Source organism: Malassezia pachydermatis, assembly GCF_001278385.1.
Source record: "Malassezia pachydermatis strain CBS 1879 chromosome Unknown scaffold8, whole genome shotgun sequence".
In the NCBI taxonomy this organism is placed as follows: domain Eukaryota; kingdom Fungi; phylum Basidiomycota; class Malasseziomycetes; order Malasseziales; family Malasseziaceae; genus Malassezia; species Malassezia pachydermatis.
In genome coordinates this window covers 293,619-306,561 of record NW_017253145.1, presented here as the reverse complement: position 1 = coordinate 306,561, position 12,943 = coordinate 293,619, and the positions used below count along the sequence as shown (strand labels likewise).

The 12,943-nt window shown below is 53.9% G+C and overlaps 9 protein-coding genes across 9 annotated transcripts; 5 read left to right on the top strand and 4 right to left on the bottom strand.

Moving 5' to 3' along the window:
* Nucleotides 1-308: 308 nt before the first annotated feature.
* Nucleotides 309-1,766, top strand: Malapachy_0566 (pkinase-domain-containing protein; the record flags this gene model as incomplete). The annotated part of the gene is made up of 3 exons (XM_018135082.1): nucleotides 309-388; nucleotides 418-1,641; nucleotides 1,673-1,766. 3 exons carry the CDS (start codon nucleotides 309-311, stop codon nucleotides 1,764-1,766), a joined length of 1,398 nt encoding a protein of 465 aa, XP_017990537.1.
* A 92-nt stretch (nucleotides 1,767-1,858) lies between these two features.
* Nucleotides 1,859-3,259, top strand: Malapachy_0596 (hypothetical protein; the record flags this gene model as incomplete). The annotated part of the gene is made up of 1 exon (XM_018135112.1): nucleotides 1,859-3,259. One exon carries the CDS (start codon nucleotides 1,859-1,861, stop codon nucleotides 3,257-3,259), a length of 1,401 nt encoding a protein of 466 aa, XP_017990614.1.
* Nucleotides 3,260-3,407: 148 nt separating this feature from the next.
* On the bottom strand, nucleotides 3,408-5,058 carry Malapachy_0551 (kinesin-domain-containing protein; the record flags this gene model as incomplete). The annotated part of the gene is made up of 3 exons (XM_018135067.1): nucleotides 3,408-3,411; nucleotides 3,435-4,117; nucleotides 4,144-5,058. The coding sequence occupies 3 exons, from the start codon at nucleotides 5,056-5,058 to the stop codon at nucleotides 3,408-3,410; spliced, it is 1,602 nt and encodes a 533-aa protein (XP_017990603.1).
* A 138-nt stretch (nucleotides 5,059-5,196) lies between these two features.
* On the bottom strand, nucleotides 5,197-5,571 carry Malapachy_0550 (anaphase promoting complex subunit; the record flags this gene model as incomplete). Its single annotated transcript, XM_018135066.1, has 4 exons — nucleotides 5,197-5,240; nucleotides 5,269-5,367; nucleotides 5,399-5,500; nucleotides 5,529-5,571. 4 exons carry the CDS (start codon nucleotides 5,569-5,571, stop codon nucleotides 5,197-5,199), a joined length of 288 nt encoding a protein of 95 aa, XP_017990490.1.
* A 182-nt stretch (nucleotides 5,572-5,753) lies between these two features.
* On the top strand, nucleotides 5,754-7,535 carry Malapachy_0593 (snf1-related kinase complex anchoring protein sip1; the record flags this gene model as incomplete). Its single annotated transcript, XM_018135109.1, has 2 exons — nucleotides 5,754-7,466; nucleotides 7,497-7,535. 2 exons carry the CDS (start codon nucleotides 5,754-5,756, stop codon nucleotides 7,533-7,535), a joined length of 1,752 nt encoding a protein of 583 aa, XP_017990566.1.
* Nucleotides 7,536-7,595: 60 nt separating this feature from the next.
* Nucleotides 7,596-8,527, bottom strand: Malapachy_0544 (hypothetical protein; the record flags this gene model as incomplete). Its single annotated transcript, XM_018135060.1, has 4 exons — nucleotides 7,596-7,876; nucleotides 7,905-7,964; nucleotides 7,990-8,427; nucleotides 8,476-8,527. 4 exons carry the CDS (start codon nucleotides 8,525-8,527, stop codon nucleotides 7,596-7,598), a joined length of 831 nt encoding a protein of 276 aa, XP_017990577.1.
* A 124-nt stretch (nucleotides 8,528-8,651) lies between these two features.
* Nucleotides 8,652-9,496, top strand: Malapachy_0607 (hor2-dl-glycerol phosphatase; the record flags this gene model as incomplete). Its single annotated transcript, XM_018135123.1, has 4 exons — nucleotides 8,652-8,780; nucleotides 8,809-9,015; nucleotides 9,045-9,105; nucleotides 9,138-9,496. The coding sequence occupies 4 exons, from the start codon at nucleotides 8,652-8,654 to the stop codon at nucleotides 9,494-9,496; spliced, it is 756 nt and encodes a 251-aa protein (XP_017990572.1).
* Nucleotides 9,497-10,009: 513 nt separating this feature from the next.
* Malapachy_0605 (hor2-dl-glycerol phosphatase) lies at nucleotides 10,010-10,823 on the top strand (the record flags this gene model as incomplete). The annotated part of the gene is made up of 2 exons (XM_018135121.1): nucleotides 10,010-10,060; nucleotides 10,101-10,823. 2 exons carry the CDS (start codon nucleotides 10,010-10,012, stop codon nucleotides 10,821-10,823), a joined length of 774 nt encoding a protein of 257 aa, XP_017990573.1.
* A 192-nt stretch (nucleotides 10,824-11,015) lies between these two features.
* On the bottom strand, nucleotides 11,016-12,268 carry Malapachy_0582 (dsk2-ubiquitin-like protein; the record flags this gene model as incomplete). The annotated part of the gene is made up of 5 exons (XM_018135098.1): nucleotides 11,016-11,506; nucleotides 11,542-11,596; nucleotides 11,627-11,967; nucleotides 11,999-12,072; nucleotides 12,117-12,268. The coding sequence occupies 5 exons, from the start codon at nucleotides 12,266-12,268 to the stop codon at nucleotides 11,016-11,018; spliced, it is 1,113 nt and encodes a 370-aa protein (XP_017990516.1).
* Between the last annotated feature and the right edge of the window lie 675 nt (nucleotides 12,269-12,943).

Below are 12,943 nucleotides of genomic sequence, written 5' to 3'. Positions count from 1 at the left end.
CCATCGTCGACAAGAGGATGGGCCACGACAGGCCCATCATGGACCAACTCGCGAATATGGCCGCCCTCAAAAAAATGATTCCGACTATGCTCACGCATCATCTCACGACTTTCATCGAGACCGCCATCGTGAGCGTGATATGGACCGGGATCGCCGTCGTGATCGTGACCGGTCAAGGCGTACCTATCCGTACCACAAACAAAGGCCTCGTGATACAACACATGAGCGCTCCTCCTCAAGGAATAATGGATTTGATGAGAGGCATAGAGAGCCGCGCTCTTCCTCTTATCGCTCTTCCAAGTCTCACTATGGTCCTCCTGAGCGTAAGCGGCGACGAGAAAGTGCATCACCGACGCCGACGCAGTCCCCGTCCCGGTCAAGGGATTCTGTACGTGGGCCCTCAGAGAAAGAGTCTAGTACAGAGACAGCCAAGATTTTACCTCGTAAAGGTACGGCACTCAGCATACGTGGTGCAGCAGAACGCGCTAGACAAGCTTCGCAGGGCTGGACAGCCGTTCAGGAGAAACGCACCGATTCTACCGCCAGATCGGATCCAGCGGGGCCTCCGCCTCCAGGACCCCCCCCTGGCCCACCGCCACTATATGCGCGCCTGTCTACGGCCAATAAGTCCCCTGCTTCTTCCACACCAGAGACCTATGAGTCCACTGCACATGTCCATCTCGATGAGGCATACGATATTGTAGGGCAAGTGGGTGAAGGTATGTATGGCCAAGTATACAAAGCCACCTCCTCGAGGAAGGGGACGCTTGTTGCCTTGAAACGTATTCGCATGGACGGGGCTCGTGAGGGTTTCCCGGTCACCTCGATGAGGGAAATGAAGCTTCTTCAGTCCCTGCGTCATGAAAATGTAATCCGCCTGCACGAGACCATGACGAGCCGGAGCGGCTCTGTATACATGGTATTTGAGTATATGGAACATGATTTACATGGGATCCTTGTCCATCCCAAAGTGTCCTTTACCGATGCGCATCGCAAATCCCTTGCGTCGCAACTACTTCATGGCTTAGCTTATCTACACCAACGCGCGATTCTGCATCGCGATCTCAAAGGCTCTAATCTCCTTCTCAACAACCAAGGTATTCTCAAGCTCGCTGATTTTGGTCTTGCACGCACATACTATAAACGCAAAGCCGGTGATTATACGAATCGTGTGGTGACCCTATGGTACCGACCACCAGAGCTCTTGCTCGGCGCCACGCATTACGGGCCGGAAGTGGATATGTGGGGTGCGGGGTGCTTATTCCTGGAGCTATTTACACGAAAGGCCCTGTTTCAAGGTCGCGACGAAATTCATCAATTGCATGTAATCACACGCACACTTGGTGCGCTCACCGCATCCGCCTGGCCGGATGTAACCACACTCCCGTGGTACGAGCTGCTTCGGCTCGATAAAGATACCTCACAAATCAAGTTTCTCGATTCATCTACACCCACGACGGACCCAAGTTCTGATACCCCTGATGGTCTAGCTCAGCATTATGCCGCGTTAGTGAGCCCTGGTGCCCTGGAGATGGCCCACGGTTTGCTGACCTACAACCCAGTGCAGCGCTGGAGTGCCCAGCGCGCCCTTCGAAGCGCGTATTTTATTTCTGAAGAGCCTCGTCCGGAGGCGCCTGCTGCGTATGTATCCTTTACACTCACATATCTTCAGGGTCCTATCCTCGCTCGGTGGAGACTGGCATGAAATGGAGACCAAACGCGCGCTACGACACGCCTCCTCGGCTTCGCAAGCACGCGCCACGTAGATATATCACGTGATAGAACACGCGCGAAGAAGGCCGCGAATGAACGACAAGGGCCAGGGATGCCGCCGTCCGGGGTTCTGTTGGTTCTCACCATGGTCGGAACAGGCAAGGTTGAAAACGCGGAGCAGGGCGACACTTCGCACATTCATATCGTGAAGCTTCCCGGTGGTCGTCCTGACCAAAAGGCGCACAATGAGGAGATGGAGCGTATCAAGTCTCAGATTGACAAGACCCACGCGAAGATTGCTCAGATTCGTGCGGCGCTCTCTGGTGAGTCGTCCACTGATACCCCGGCGGGCAAGCGCCGTGCTGAACTGCGTGCTGAGCTAGAGTCCCTTCGTTCGGAGCAGGCTGGTCGCAAGGGCTCGCGCGGTAAGGTGTTTGACGAGCTCAAGCAGGTGCAGGATGGCATTGCTAGCAAGGTCAAGACGCTGCAAGCGGCCAAGGCCAAGGCGCCATTCAAGTCTGTCGCGGAGCTGGATGCGCACATCCGCTCCATCGAGTCGCAGATTGAATCTGGCTCGATGAAGATCGTGGAGGAGCGCAAGGCCTTGCACGAAGTGTCTATGCTCAAGAAGACACGCAGGTCGCTGGAGCAGTTCTCTACGCAACAGGCGGAGATTGATACGCTGCGCAAGCGTGTCGAAGAGCTTCGCTCGTCGCTTGATGATCCTGAGACGGCCGCTGCGAACCGTCGTTACGACGCCATCAAGAAGGAGCTGGACGATTTGGCCAAGGAGCAGGAGAAGACGTTCGGCAGCCGAAGCAAGCTTCAGAACCAGCGGACAGCGCTGTCAAAGACACTGGACGAGCTGTACCAGGAGCGCCGTGACCGTCTGACGGCGTACCATGCCGAGAACGACAAGTACTTTGCACGCGTGCATGCCGAGCGAGAGCGCCGCAACGAAGCGATCCGCAAGGAGCGCTTGGAGGCGTCGAAGGCCCGTCTTGCGCAGGAAGAGCAGGATATGCGCGAGGAGGCTGCTATGCCCGCCTTTGCAAAGGAAATTGAAGACTGTGATGTGCTGATCCGCTACTTTAGTGGCGAGACGGACGCACAGCCCCAGAAGAAAGACGCCATTTCGACCTCGTCGTCGTCGACTGCGCTGCCGACGCTGCCGGAGATGCGTCGTACGGATTCGGCTGTGCCGGAAGGTGCAGTCATCGCGCGCAAGAAGGGCGAGGAAGAAGAATACTTTGCTGGCTCTGCAAAGAAGAAGGGCAAAAACAAGAAGCATCACCAGGTCAAGCAGGCCGAGTCGGAGTATGGTGCACTGCATGTGCCGTTCGGTATGCTGTCGGCCCTGTTGAGCCTGAGTATTCCGCCGCCGGCGAATGCGGCTGACTTGCCACGTGTGGTCGACAACATCAAGCTGAAGCGTGAGTACTTCGTGTCGAACCAAGCGCGTCAGACGGAGGAGAACATCAAGAACGTGGAAGAGAAGATTGCTCAGCTCAAGCTCAAGTACGCTGACGAGGAGAGCGAAAAGTAAGGGGCTTACGTCTATGTACGGGGTCGCGTTGTACGTGCTACGCCTAGGTGTGTGCCATGAACCTGTGCGGCAAATCGCAATGAGCACAGGGTTTCCCCCATATGCGCTTGTAGCGGAGATAGTGCTAGTAACATGAGGCTGGTAGGGGTTAGCTCTATGCCATGCATTTACGTACGTCTTGGACCCGCGACTCAACGAGGGTTTAAGGAGCCACGTCAGGGTGGAATTGCGATAGGGCACATGCTTCGCATTTGTCGCCAAGGCGCCGATAACGTCAGCCAGACTGCTCAACGATTTGTTAATGCTCTGTGCCTCCTTCAATCGCTGGGCATCTGATCCAGAACCACTGGTTGCAAGTCGCTCTGAACCTGCCAAGTCGACGAGATTGAGCACAGCATCGGTTTTCTCCCCCTCGGTGTGAGTGCCACGCACCCGGAGAGCAAATATACTATGACTGCGACTAGACCGTTCGTTCATCCGCGTCGCAGCCGCATGCCGTCGTTGCTTGGCTTGGGACAAGAGTTGGTACACATCCTCCGGACTGTGCAACGGTGCTACCACGGCCTTGTCAATGTGTGTATGCGTCGGGGTATGCCGAATTTCACATTTGGTCTCGGCGCTGAGCAAGTCACCGACCTGGTCCAAGTACACTTCGACCATTTGCGCTTCAAACGTATAGCTCCATCCAAGGCTCTGCTGAGCCGCAGCCACTTTCCACAGCATATGCATGGCACGAGGAATCAAGCCTGCTTCCTCTTCCAGCATGGACGTGGCGCTTTGCGTCCATTCGAGGTTCGCACTGCCTTCTAACGTATGTGTTTTCCCAGAGCCAGTTTGACCGTATGCAAAGATGGTTGTCTATTGTCAGTCAGGTACGTACGTACATGGTAGCCATCCAACACGCTTTGAAGCAAATCCGCTACTTCCGTAAACACAGTGGCTTGTGTTGCTTGCGGCGGAAAGACATGATCAAACGTAAATGCATGTGTCTTCACAGACGTTGAACCGGTAGCACTCTCCATAGGCGCATGCACCTCAATCTGTGTAGCCATGCGGCGATCAGGGTATCGAATGTCTATCACGGCACCTTCATGGCGTGGAGGCCGAACGCGGGCGTACACGCGGACATTGCCACGCAAGTCCTGGACCTCGTTGTGCAGCTTACGACGTAGTGCTTCAGCTTCTTGAAGCCTGTGCTCTAGATCTGATGCATATTCACGCGTCTTCGCCGCTTCTTCACGCAGCTCAGACGTTTGTGCATGAAACGTGGCCAGTTCCGTCTCAAGGGTTACGACGCGTTGCTGCAACGCGGATGTCGTTGCATCCAATTGGTGCTGCGCATGGGATTGCTGAGCCGCTTCTTCCTTGAGTTTGTCATTCTCTTCTCGGAGCTTAGCAAGCTCTGTTTCGAGTGTTTGGACAGTACGCGTATGCTCGGCCTGCAGTAAATCCACCTCATAATCTTGGTAGCCACGCCAGCCAGGACCTTGCGCAGGCCGCATTTCTTGCGCGATACGACGCTCCGAATGCAATCTTTCATCCAGATGACGCTCCCGCTCGCGACGGCTCTCGCGCTCAGCACTCTCACGACGTTGTGTGGCTTGCATGCGCTGTTTCTCTAGCACAAACAGGTTATGTATATCTGTAGTGGATGGTTTCTCGTAAGGTGGCGCCGCATGTCGGGTCATGTGGCCTGCTTTGTTGGTCGCATTCGTTAGCACACGTCTTGCAGAGGCACGCGCACGCATCGGCGAGAGCGCTGAGCGCTCTTTCGTATGCACGCGCGATGCGGGGGGCATGTGGTAGCAAGAGAACAACACACATCACGTGCGGTGGAGTGGACGAGCGCGAGCAAGCGCGTATAAGTCGTAGGGGGCTTGGACCTACCTACCTACAACGTAGGGTCTATAGGGGGTATCGCGTAAGAGACTCGTGTCCTACGTAGCGGAAGACGAGATAGCATGGTCGGGAGGGATTTCCACTGAGCGTGAGCATGTGCAAAAACGTACCCCATGGCCGCTTGCATAAGGGGCACAACGGTTCATGCTTTTCCGAGAGCCATTTGGTAATACAATGCAAATGGAATTCATGGCTGCATTCGCCGACGGCTACAGCGTAAGTACATGCATGATCATATACCTAAGGGACATGCATCTCCAGGATCACGACAGGCGCCACATACGCCATCAAAGTAGTTCTGGCAAATACCACATACGTCATCAGGATCGCGTACGTTCCAGTCTTGTGTAAGGCAGCTGCTTGTACATACGCCAGTAGCCTATCGGGTGCCAATTGCGTACATGCACCTTCATGTAGAGCAAAGGGCAGGAGGACGTGTATGCTCGCTCCAGGGGCGCCAGTGTCCCATACACACCTCCATTCACCCGCCGTTCCGTCCCTTGGTAGCCATACAACCAGCTTTATTGACCACCCATCGTGTGTGCATAGACAAAAGGACGTAGTGGCCGTAAGTGTATCACGCATCGTTATTGCGATGGGAAATACACAGTCGGTGCTCCAGGATGGCGAGAACCAGGCCAAAAGCCGTAAACACGGTAAAAATGCCCACGCTCGTGACGACCATCCCGTCATCACAAAACACCGGCCAGGTCATCTGTATTCCCACAGCATTAGCTTAGCTACGCCGTCCTCTGCAGAGAACAGTGATAGCGAGGCATCTGAAACGATCTTTGAGGAGAAAACCACCAGGGCTCATGTGATTGTAGCCGGAAGCTCATATGGTCGATATGGCGGAAGCGACATGAGTCTCGTGGAGCCCGACTCAGCCACGGACCAGGACAGCGGGCCATCGCTGTCGAGCAGTGACATTGAATCTATCTATACCGACTCTGGTCGGAACTCCCCACAGGGTCTCTCGGCACGAAGGCCGCCAGTGAGTGATATCGGTATCAAGACCGACGCGCCCCACATCGAAGTGGCACCAGATGCGCCTACACCGCGTGCTGTATCAGGCCCTGCAAATGCACCTCATACGCCGCGCGCGGAGCAACGAGGCAGCTTGGTGGTGAATGAGCCTAGCATGCCCAGCCATGCGCTGCGACGGTCGTTCCTGTTTAATGATGAAGCGCTAATGACTTTGCCAGAGCCCACCATGGAGCGGAATGTCTCAGACTCTGGCAGTGAGGAAGAACCTCGCAATCGACGCAGCAGCAAGATCTCTGCGCTGCCTTCGTATTTGAAGATTCCCACGGCCATTCCGAGATCATATACATCGGCCCATATGGCACAAACGGCTGCAAATGCAGCGGCGGCAGAGGAGAATGCTCCTCCATCCACTTCGAGCTCCACCGAGTTGGATACGGCGTCCCAGGATAGGGACTCTCCACGCCTTGTTAGGGCTGTGACGGTCCCGCACCTACATTTCTCTTCAGAGCATGCTGTGCCCGTCCACGAGCATGAGCACGACCCAGCGGAGTTGCACGATATGGCACATATGGAGACGGATCATATGCTTCATTCGCCTGAACTTCCCCTTACGCCGTTGAATTTGATCTGGCGTGGAAAGGGACAACATGTATATGTGACAGGTACATTTGCCGATGAATGGCGCAGCAAAATTCCATTGCGGCAAATCCGGCCAGGCACACCGTTTCTGTGTACATTGTATCTCCCGCCTGGCACGCACAGGTTGAAGTTCGTGGTGGACAACCGCTGGCGTGTATCGCATGACCTGCATACAGCCACTGACGGTGACGGCACGCTCGTCAATTATGTCGAGATACCGAATCCGTGTGAGCCTGATGACGACCGTGTTCGTCTGGATGTGCACCGTGACGAAGCTTGGAAACGCGCGATGGCTGAACTTCGCTCCTCTACGGCGAATCCTCGTGGCGAATGGGACGTGCTGGATGAAATTCCCGGGCATGCCGAGGGCGCATGGACGTCGGAAGTGCCACCGAGCATTGAAGTCGCGCAAGAAGCAGAAGAACAGCTTGCCGAGCAAGAGCTAGAGCCTGAAGCATCTTCTCTTCTTCCGGCACCACCTCAACTTCCTAGGCAGCTTGAAAAAGTCCTGTTGAACTCGACGATGGCCAACAAAGAGACGACCATCAATACAGCTGCAGCCATTGTGGACGACAACAGCATTTTACCTGCACCCAACCATGCCGTTTTGAATCATTTGGCCACAGGCGCCATTAAAAACGGTGTGCTAGCTATGGGCACCGTGACACGATATAAGAACAAGGTATGTGAATCGCTTGTGCTTACATGGTAGTATGTAACGACTCTGCTGTACCGACCGGTGCAGACGTAATTTTAGGCACAGCGACGGAACATGTGCAAATCTGATAATTAATTCATGCGGTGTACTAGTTTACCACATACCAGTACGATAAGGATACGCCCATATTTGCTGGGCTGAATCGAGCATAGTGCGATCCATCTCGGGCTTGGTGAGTAGCGCCTCCGCCTGCGCGCTCAAGTCTGCCTGACGGTCTTTGTCAAGTACGGTGATGTAGGACTTGGATAACATGCGATTGATCACGCCAGACATATCCGTGGGAAGGGTGTATCGTATATGGATGGGCTCCAGCGTTTCAAAGTAGCGTGCAAAGCTGGGGGCGTCGTACATGGCATGCCAGCGCATGTGTCGGTCTTCCTGTCAGTGACGCAAGAAACGTACATTGAGGTGTATTATCTTCAAATTGCTCATACAAATCACGGAGTTGGGCCACCCATGTTGCTACCGTAAGAATGTGCATACGTACCTGCGTCCCTGTCCTCCAGGTTCCATATCAGGGCCAAAATCCCACCAGGTCGTAGGGATTGCGCAATCTGGGATAGTGCGCGATCAAAATCGGGACACCAGTGCCAAGCCTGAGCAATCACCACGAGATCGTTGTCATGTCCGCCATCGAAACAATCAAACGTCCCCTGTTTGATTTCCACACGAAGTTTAGGCGGTACAATACCTTGCCGTGTTAATCGAGCTACCCACCCATCATTAGCGTCGCATAAGGTAGTTCGGAGATGAGAAAGCATGCCCGGGGACGGATCAACCGCGAGAAGTGACTGAATTCCACCATATTTATGAGCCTCCTGTAGCAATAGACGCGTAGCGATGCCTGTGCCGGCACCCAAGTCGATAATACGGAGGGGTTGGGAACCAGGCTCTTGCAATACGCGATGGATCAGGGACAATGGGTCTGGGTAAGTTGGGAAGAGACATACAAGACGGCCGGGCTTTGTCATACAGACCAGAGGCGCCAACGGCATCAAAGCCTCTTCGTGCAACGTCATGAACATGTCGACGAAATGGCAATGTTGGGCCTGACATTGAAAATAAAGTACACGCACAGACGGCACGGCCGCGTTCTATGATTTATACACTGGGCCTCCACCTGGATGAAGGCTTCATTTTTCCGCCAACATGAAGGTCGAAGTCGAAGTCGATACGGTCCTGTTTGATATGGACGGTACTCTGATCGATTCTACGCCGGCCCTGAATGCAACCTGGGTAGAATTTGCGAATCAGTACAATCTTGATATTGATTATGTGGTATGTATCCATATCCTCACACGCCCAGCTTCATTATTCGCATGGTCACCGTACTGTCGAGAACTTGAAGCGCTATATTCCGTCACTCGAAGGCGAGAAACTCGCACAGGAAGTAATTCGCTTTGAAAGTCGTATTTTGGAGATCGCGGAAGACAATCTGCGCCGGGCCAAGGAGACGGGCAACCCAGAGGGCACCATCGTGTCGATGCCAGGTGCGCGTGATTTATTGGCACAGGTACGTATGCGAAATAATTAACCTACTAGATTAATGCTGGCCGTGCTGAGAATCCGAGCCGTCGCGTCGGTTGGGCCATTGTAACAAGTGGTACGTATATCGACAATCCAGCTTATGAAAAGCCACCAGTGCCTATGCCCAAAAAGCCTTTAAAGCATCGGATACAGCCGTTCCACCACAAGTGTTTGTCACGTCCGATGTTTGCTCTAAAGGCAAACCTGACCCCGAGCCGTATTTGAAAGGCGCTGAGCTGAGTCATGCTGATATCTCTCAGTGTCTGGTGGTGGAAGATGCGCCGCCTGGTGCGCTAAGTGGTAAGCGCGCTGGTGCCAAGGTGCTTGGCCTCCGTACCACGCACGATGGACAGCGCATGTGGGATCAAGGGTCGGACTGGGTCGTCTCGGATCTGAGCCAAGTTCAGGCACGATGGGAAGGCGATAAATTAATTCTCATTATTGATTCTGAATCAAAGCCCCAATAGGCAAAAGAGGATTCATACCTCGAGGATCTCTATTTCTCTCTCACTGCTTCGACCATAAATCAAATAGACTTTTGGTCCCCTTGTCTCGAATGGCTCACGTTGACACGGGACCTTCTACCAGACCCAGGGCAGGGCAAATGGATGTCGTGCCATATTCGTCAAACCCGATGCGGCCATATTATTCGCCATCAACATAGCTCTCATGCGTACGGTGATGTTGATGACTGCTTGCAGGACACGCGTCCCACGTGCCATGCCCTGAAGCAGGTAAGCAAAACCAATCGGATGTCTCCAATACTGAAGTGCCTTAGACAAGGACAGGCCGATCGCTTGCTTATCTAATCCCTGCATGGTGAGCACCGGGAAAGGTTGGACTTCTGTGCGCCGCGACGGACATTGTATGGAAGAACAAACGCGAGATGCATGAACTGTGAAACGCGCATCGCAAGGCACCAGCCCATATAATAGCCGAAACATGACGGTCTTTTTTCCTTCATACTTTTTCATATCAAAATGCCAGTTTACGAGGTTGAGGTTGACACGCTGCTGTTCGACATGGATGGTGTATGTACTTGATCATTTACATGAAGAACTAACACTGTAGACTCTTATCAGCTCTACGGCTGCCCTGAGCGCCGTCTGGGTTGAGTTCGCTCAGCAGTACGGCATGGACCTGGACGATCTCTTGCACAACTCGCACGGTAAGCGTACCGTGGAGAACCTGCAGGAGCGTCTTCCTCACCTCTCGCCGGAAGAGGCCCAGTCTGAGGCTGTTCGCTTCGAGGACCGCATCACTGTGATCTCGGACGAGAACCGCAAGAAGGCCACCTCGGAGCCGACCGCTGCGAACCCGCAGGGCACCATTGTCGGTCTCCCGGGTGTGAAGGAGCTTCTGTCTCAGATCAACGAGGGCTCGAAGGCGCAGCCTGGCCGTCGTCCTGGTTGGGCGATTGTCACCAGCGCTACGGGCGACTACGCCCGCAAGGCCTTCTTGTCGACCAAGTCGTCGGATGCCCCGGAGGTCTTCGTTTCGGCGGACGATGTTACGGCTGGCAAGCCTGACCCGCAGCCTTACAAGAAGGGTGCGGACCTGAGCAAGGTGGACATCACCAAGTGCATTGTCGTTGAGGACGCCCCGGCTGGTGTGCTTAGCGGTAAGCGCGCTGGTGCTCGTGTGCTCGGTCTCAAGACGACCCACGATGCCAAGCGCCTCTGGTTGCAGGGTGCTGACTTTGTTGTCGATGACCTCAGCAAGGTCAGTGCTCGCTGGGAGGGCGACAAGATTATCCTCACGATTGACTCGGAGGAGCGCCCGTCTCTGGAGTAATTTTAGTATTCAATGACTCTGATTTCGTAACGTACTTCTCATCAACATTTTTATTTCTTTTTCGATAGATCCATCATCGATACCACTTTTGTATAGTGGCTAGTAATATGAATGTATGACCAATTAATGTACTGATTGATTGGATTGTCGCTACGGGAACAGAGTACAAGTGTTGAGACCGAATGAGACCACTCAGTCGAGGAGAATAGCTACAGCGCCTTCCACACTGCCACCACTCATGAGCAAGGCACTGAGATTGGCGCGCGCATCAGTGAAGCCCATGTTTTGCAGCTGTTCCAATTGCGCAGCGTAACGCTCTTCCGGTGCGCGTGTATCGCTAGGGGCAGAAGACGCTGGGCCGCCTGATCCCAAACCAGCGAGAGCTGCGAATGGATTGCCCGCCATACCAGCACCTGCACCCATGTTTCCACCAAAACCGCCGAGCAACTGCTGCAACTGAGCCAAGTTGGCCATGGGGTTGGGCGAGGGCTGCGCCGCGCCTGCAGCGTCGTTAGCTCGGTTCGTTTCGTTTTGCCCAAAGGCGCCAGCAGGCGGCCAAGACGAACCGCCAGTGGAACCGCCAACACCACCTAGGCCTGGGCCACCTAGGAGCTGTGAAAGCTGTGCCATACGCTGAATTGCTTCTGGGTTTGTGATCATGTCACGGAAATGCTCGGATTGTACTGCTAGTTAGAAAACCATGGTACAAAGTACGTACACATCTCACGAACATGGGGGCCCATCGCTTGCATCTGTGGGTTGGACGCAATGATCTAGAAAAGTAAGTCAGCATGTACACAAACCTGGTCGACTACTTCAGGGCGGCCCAGCATGTCCCGCATATGACGAAGGAACTCAGGGTTTTGCATCATACCCAACATGACATTGGGATCGCGAGGGTTCATACCACCGAAATCACCAAACATACCACCTGCGTCGTTGAGAAGACTCGCCATATGCGGGCCAGCATAATCAGCTCGGTTCAAGGCGGACAACGGGTTGTTGGTAAATTGCTGACCCGCAGAGAAGTTGGATGGCACGCCCTGCGATTCAGCTGACCGTGTAGCGGATGCTTTAGGCGCAGGCGTAGACGAGGAAGTACCATTCTGCGATCGTGTGGCAGCCCGCACCATATGAATCGTATCTACATCGTTAGTTTAAAACAAAATACGCACGCCCATCCTTCAATTTATACGACTCCAACGTTTCTGGGTCCTTCAAAACCTTACCACTGTAAATCAATCGCTGACTTGAGAGGTTAGTGTGGTCCATTCAAAAACTGCATAAACGTACCTGTCAGCAGGGAAGTCCTTGTTCTCCTGCTCAATGCGTTCCTTCAATTGCAATACTGTCATATCCAAGGACACAGAGAGAGAGAGCTTCAAGGCACTAGGGCCTTTAATGTGCACAGTCACACTCGTACTGGTCTCGTCCGTGCTTGTCATTCCGATGAAGCCCTGATGGAGGGGACGCGCATGCTAGGTATATGCGCCGCCTACGTCTTCATCGGCCGAGACCAGGTGTCGAATGACCATGACACCCCGCAATAGCAAGACATGCAAAGACATACGAGTGGGCAAGTGCAAGGTATAGATCGAAAGCCTATATCGACATCATAGTCTACTTAATCCTTCTTAAGCTCACGCCGAATGACCATGCAAGCTCCGGGAGTGTAGGCATCTTCTCCGCCAAGGGCTTCGACGGCGCCCTGCTCCTCGAGATTGACCTCGGATGCCGGCGCTACGTTCGAGGGGGAAGCATCCGTGCGTGGTGACGTGGACCGAACAACAAAGATTTCAAGGCCATCACCTACCTCAATGTGGCGTTCGGTGGCAGAGGTAAAAGAATCCATGACAATGCGAAGTGCCTGAGGCAAGGGAAGGTGGCCTGGCTCAGGGATCTTAGCTTCGGGTGTAGAGTTTTGGTTCTTGAACATGACTTGGTTGTCCAAGAATGGCTGAATGAGGCCTTGTGCTGCGCCACTAGCACAGCAAACAATACGCTCGTAGCTGCCGACAGGATCATAACCATATACAGCCCCGCGGCCTTCTTCGTCAATACCACCAAGAATGTTGTACACATAGTAAGGGAAGAACCGCTTGCTGTATAATATAGTAGAA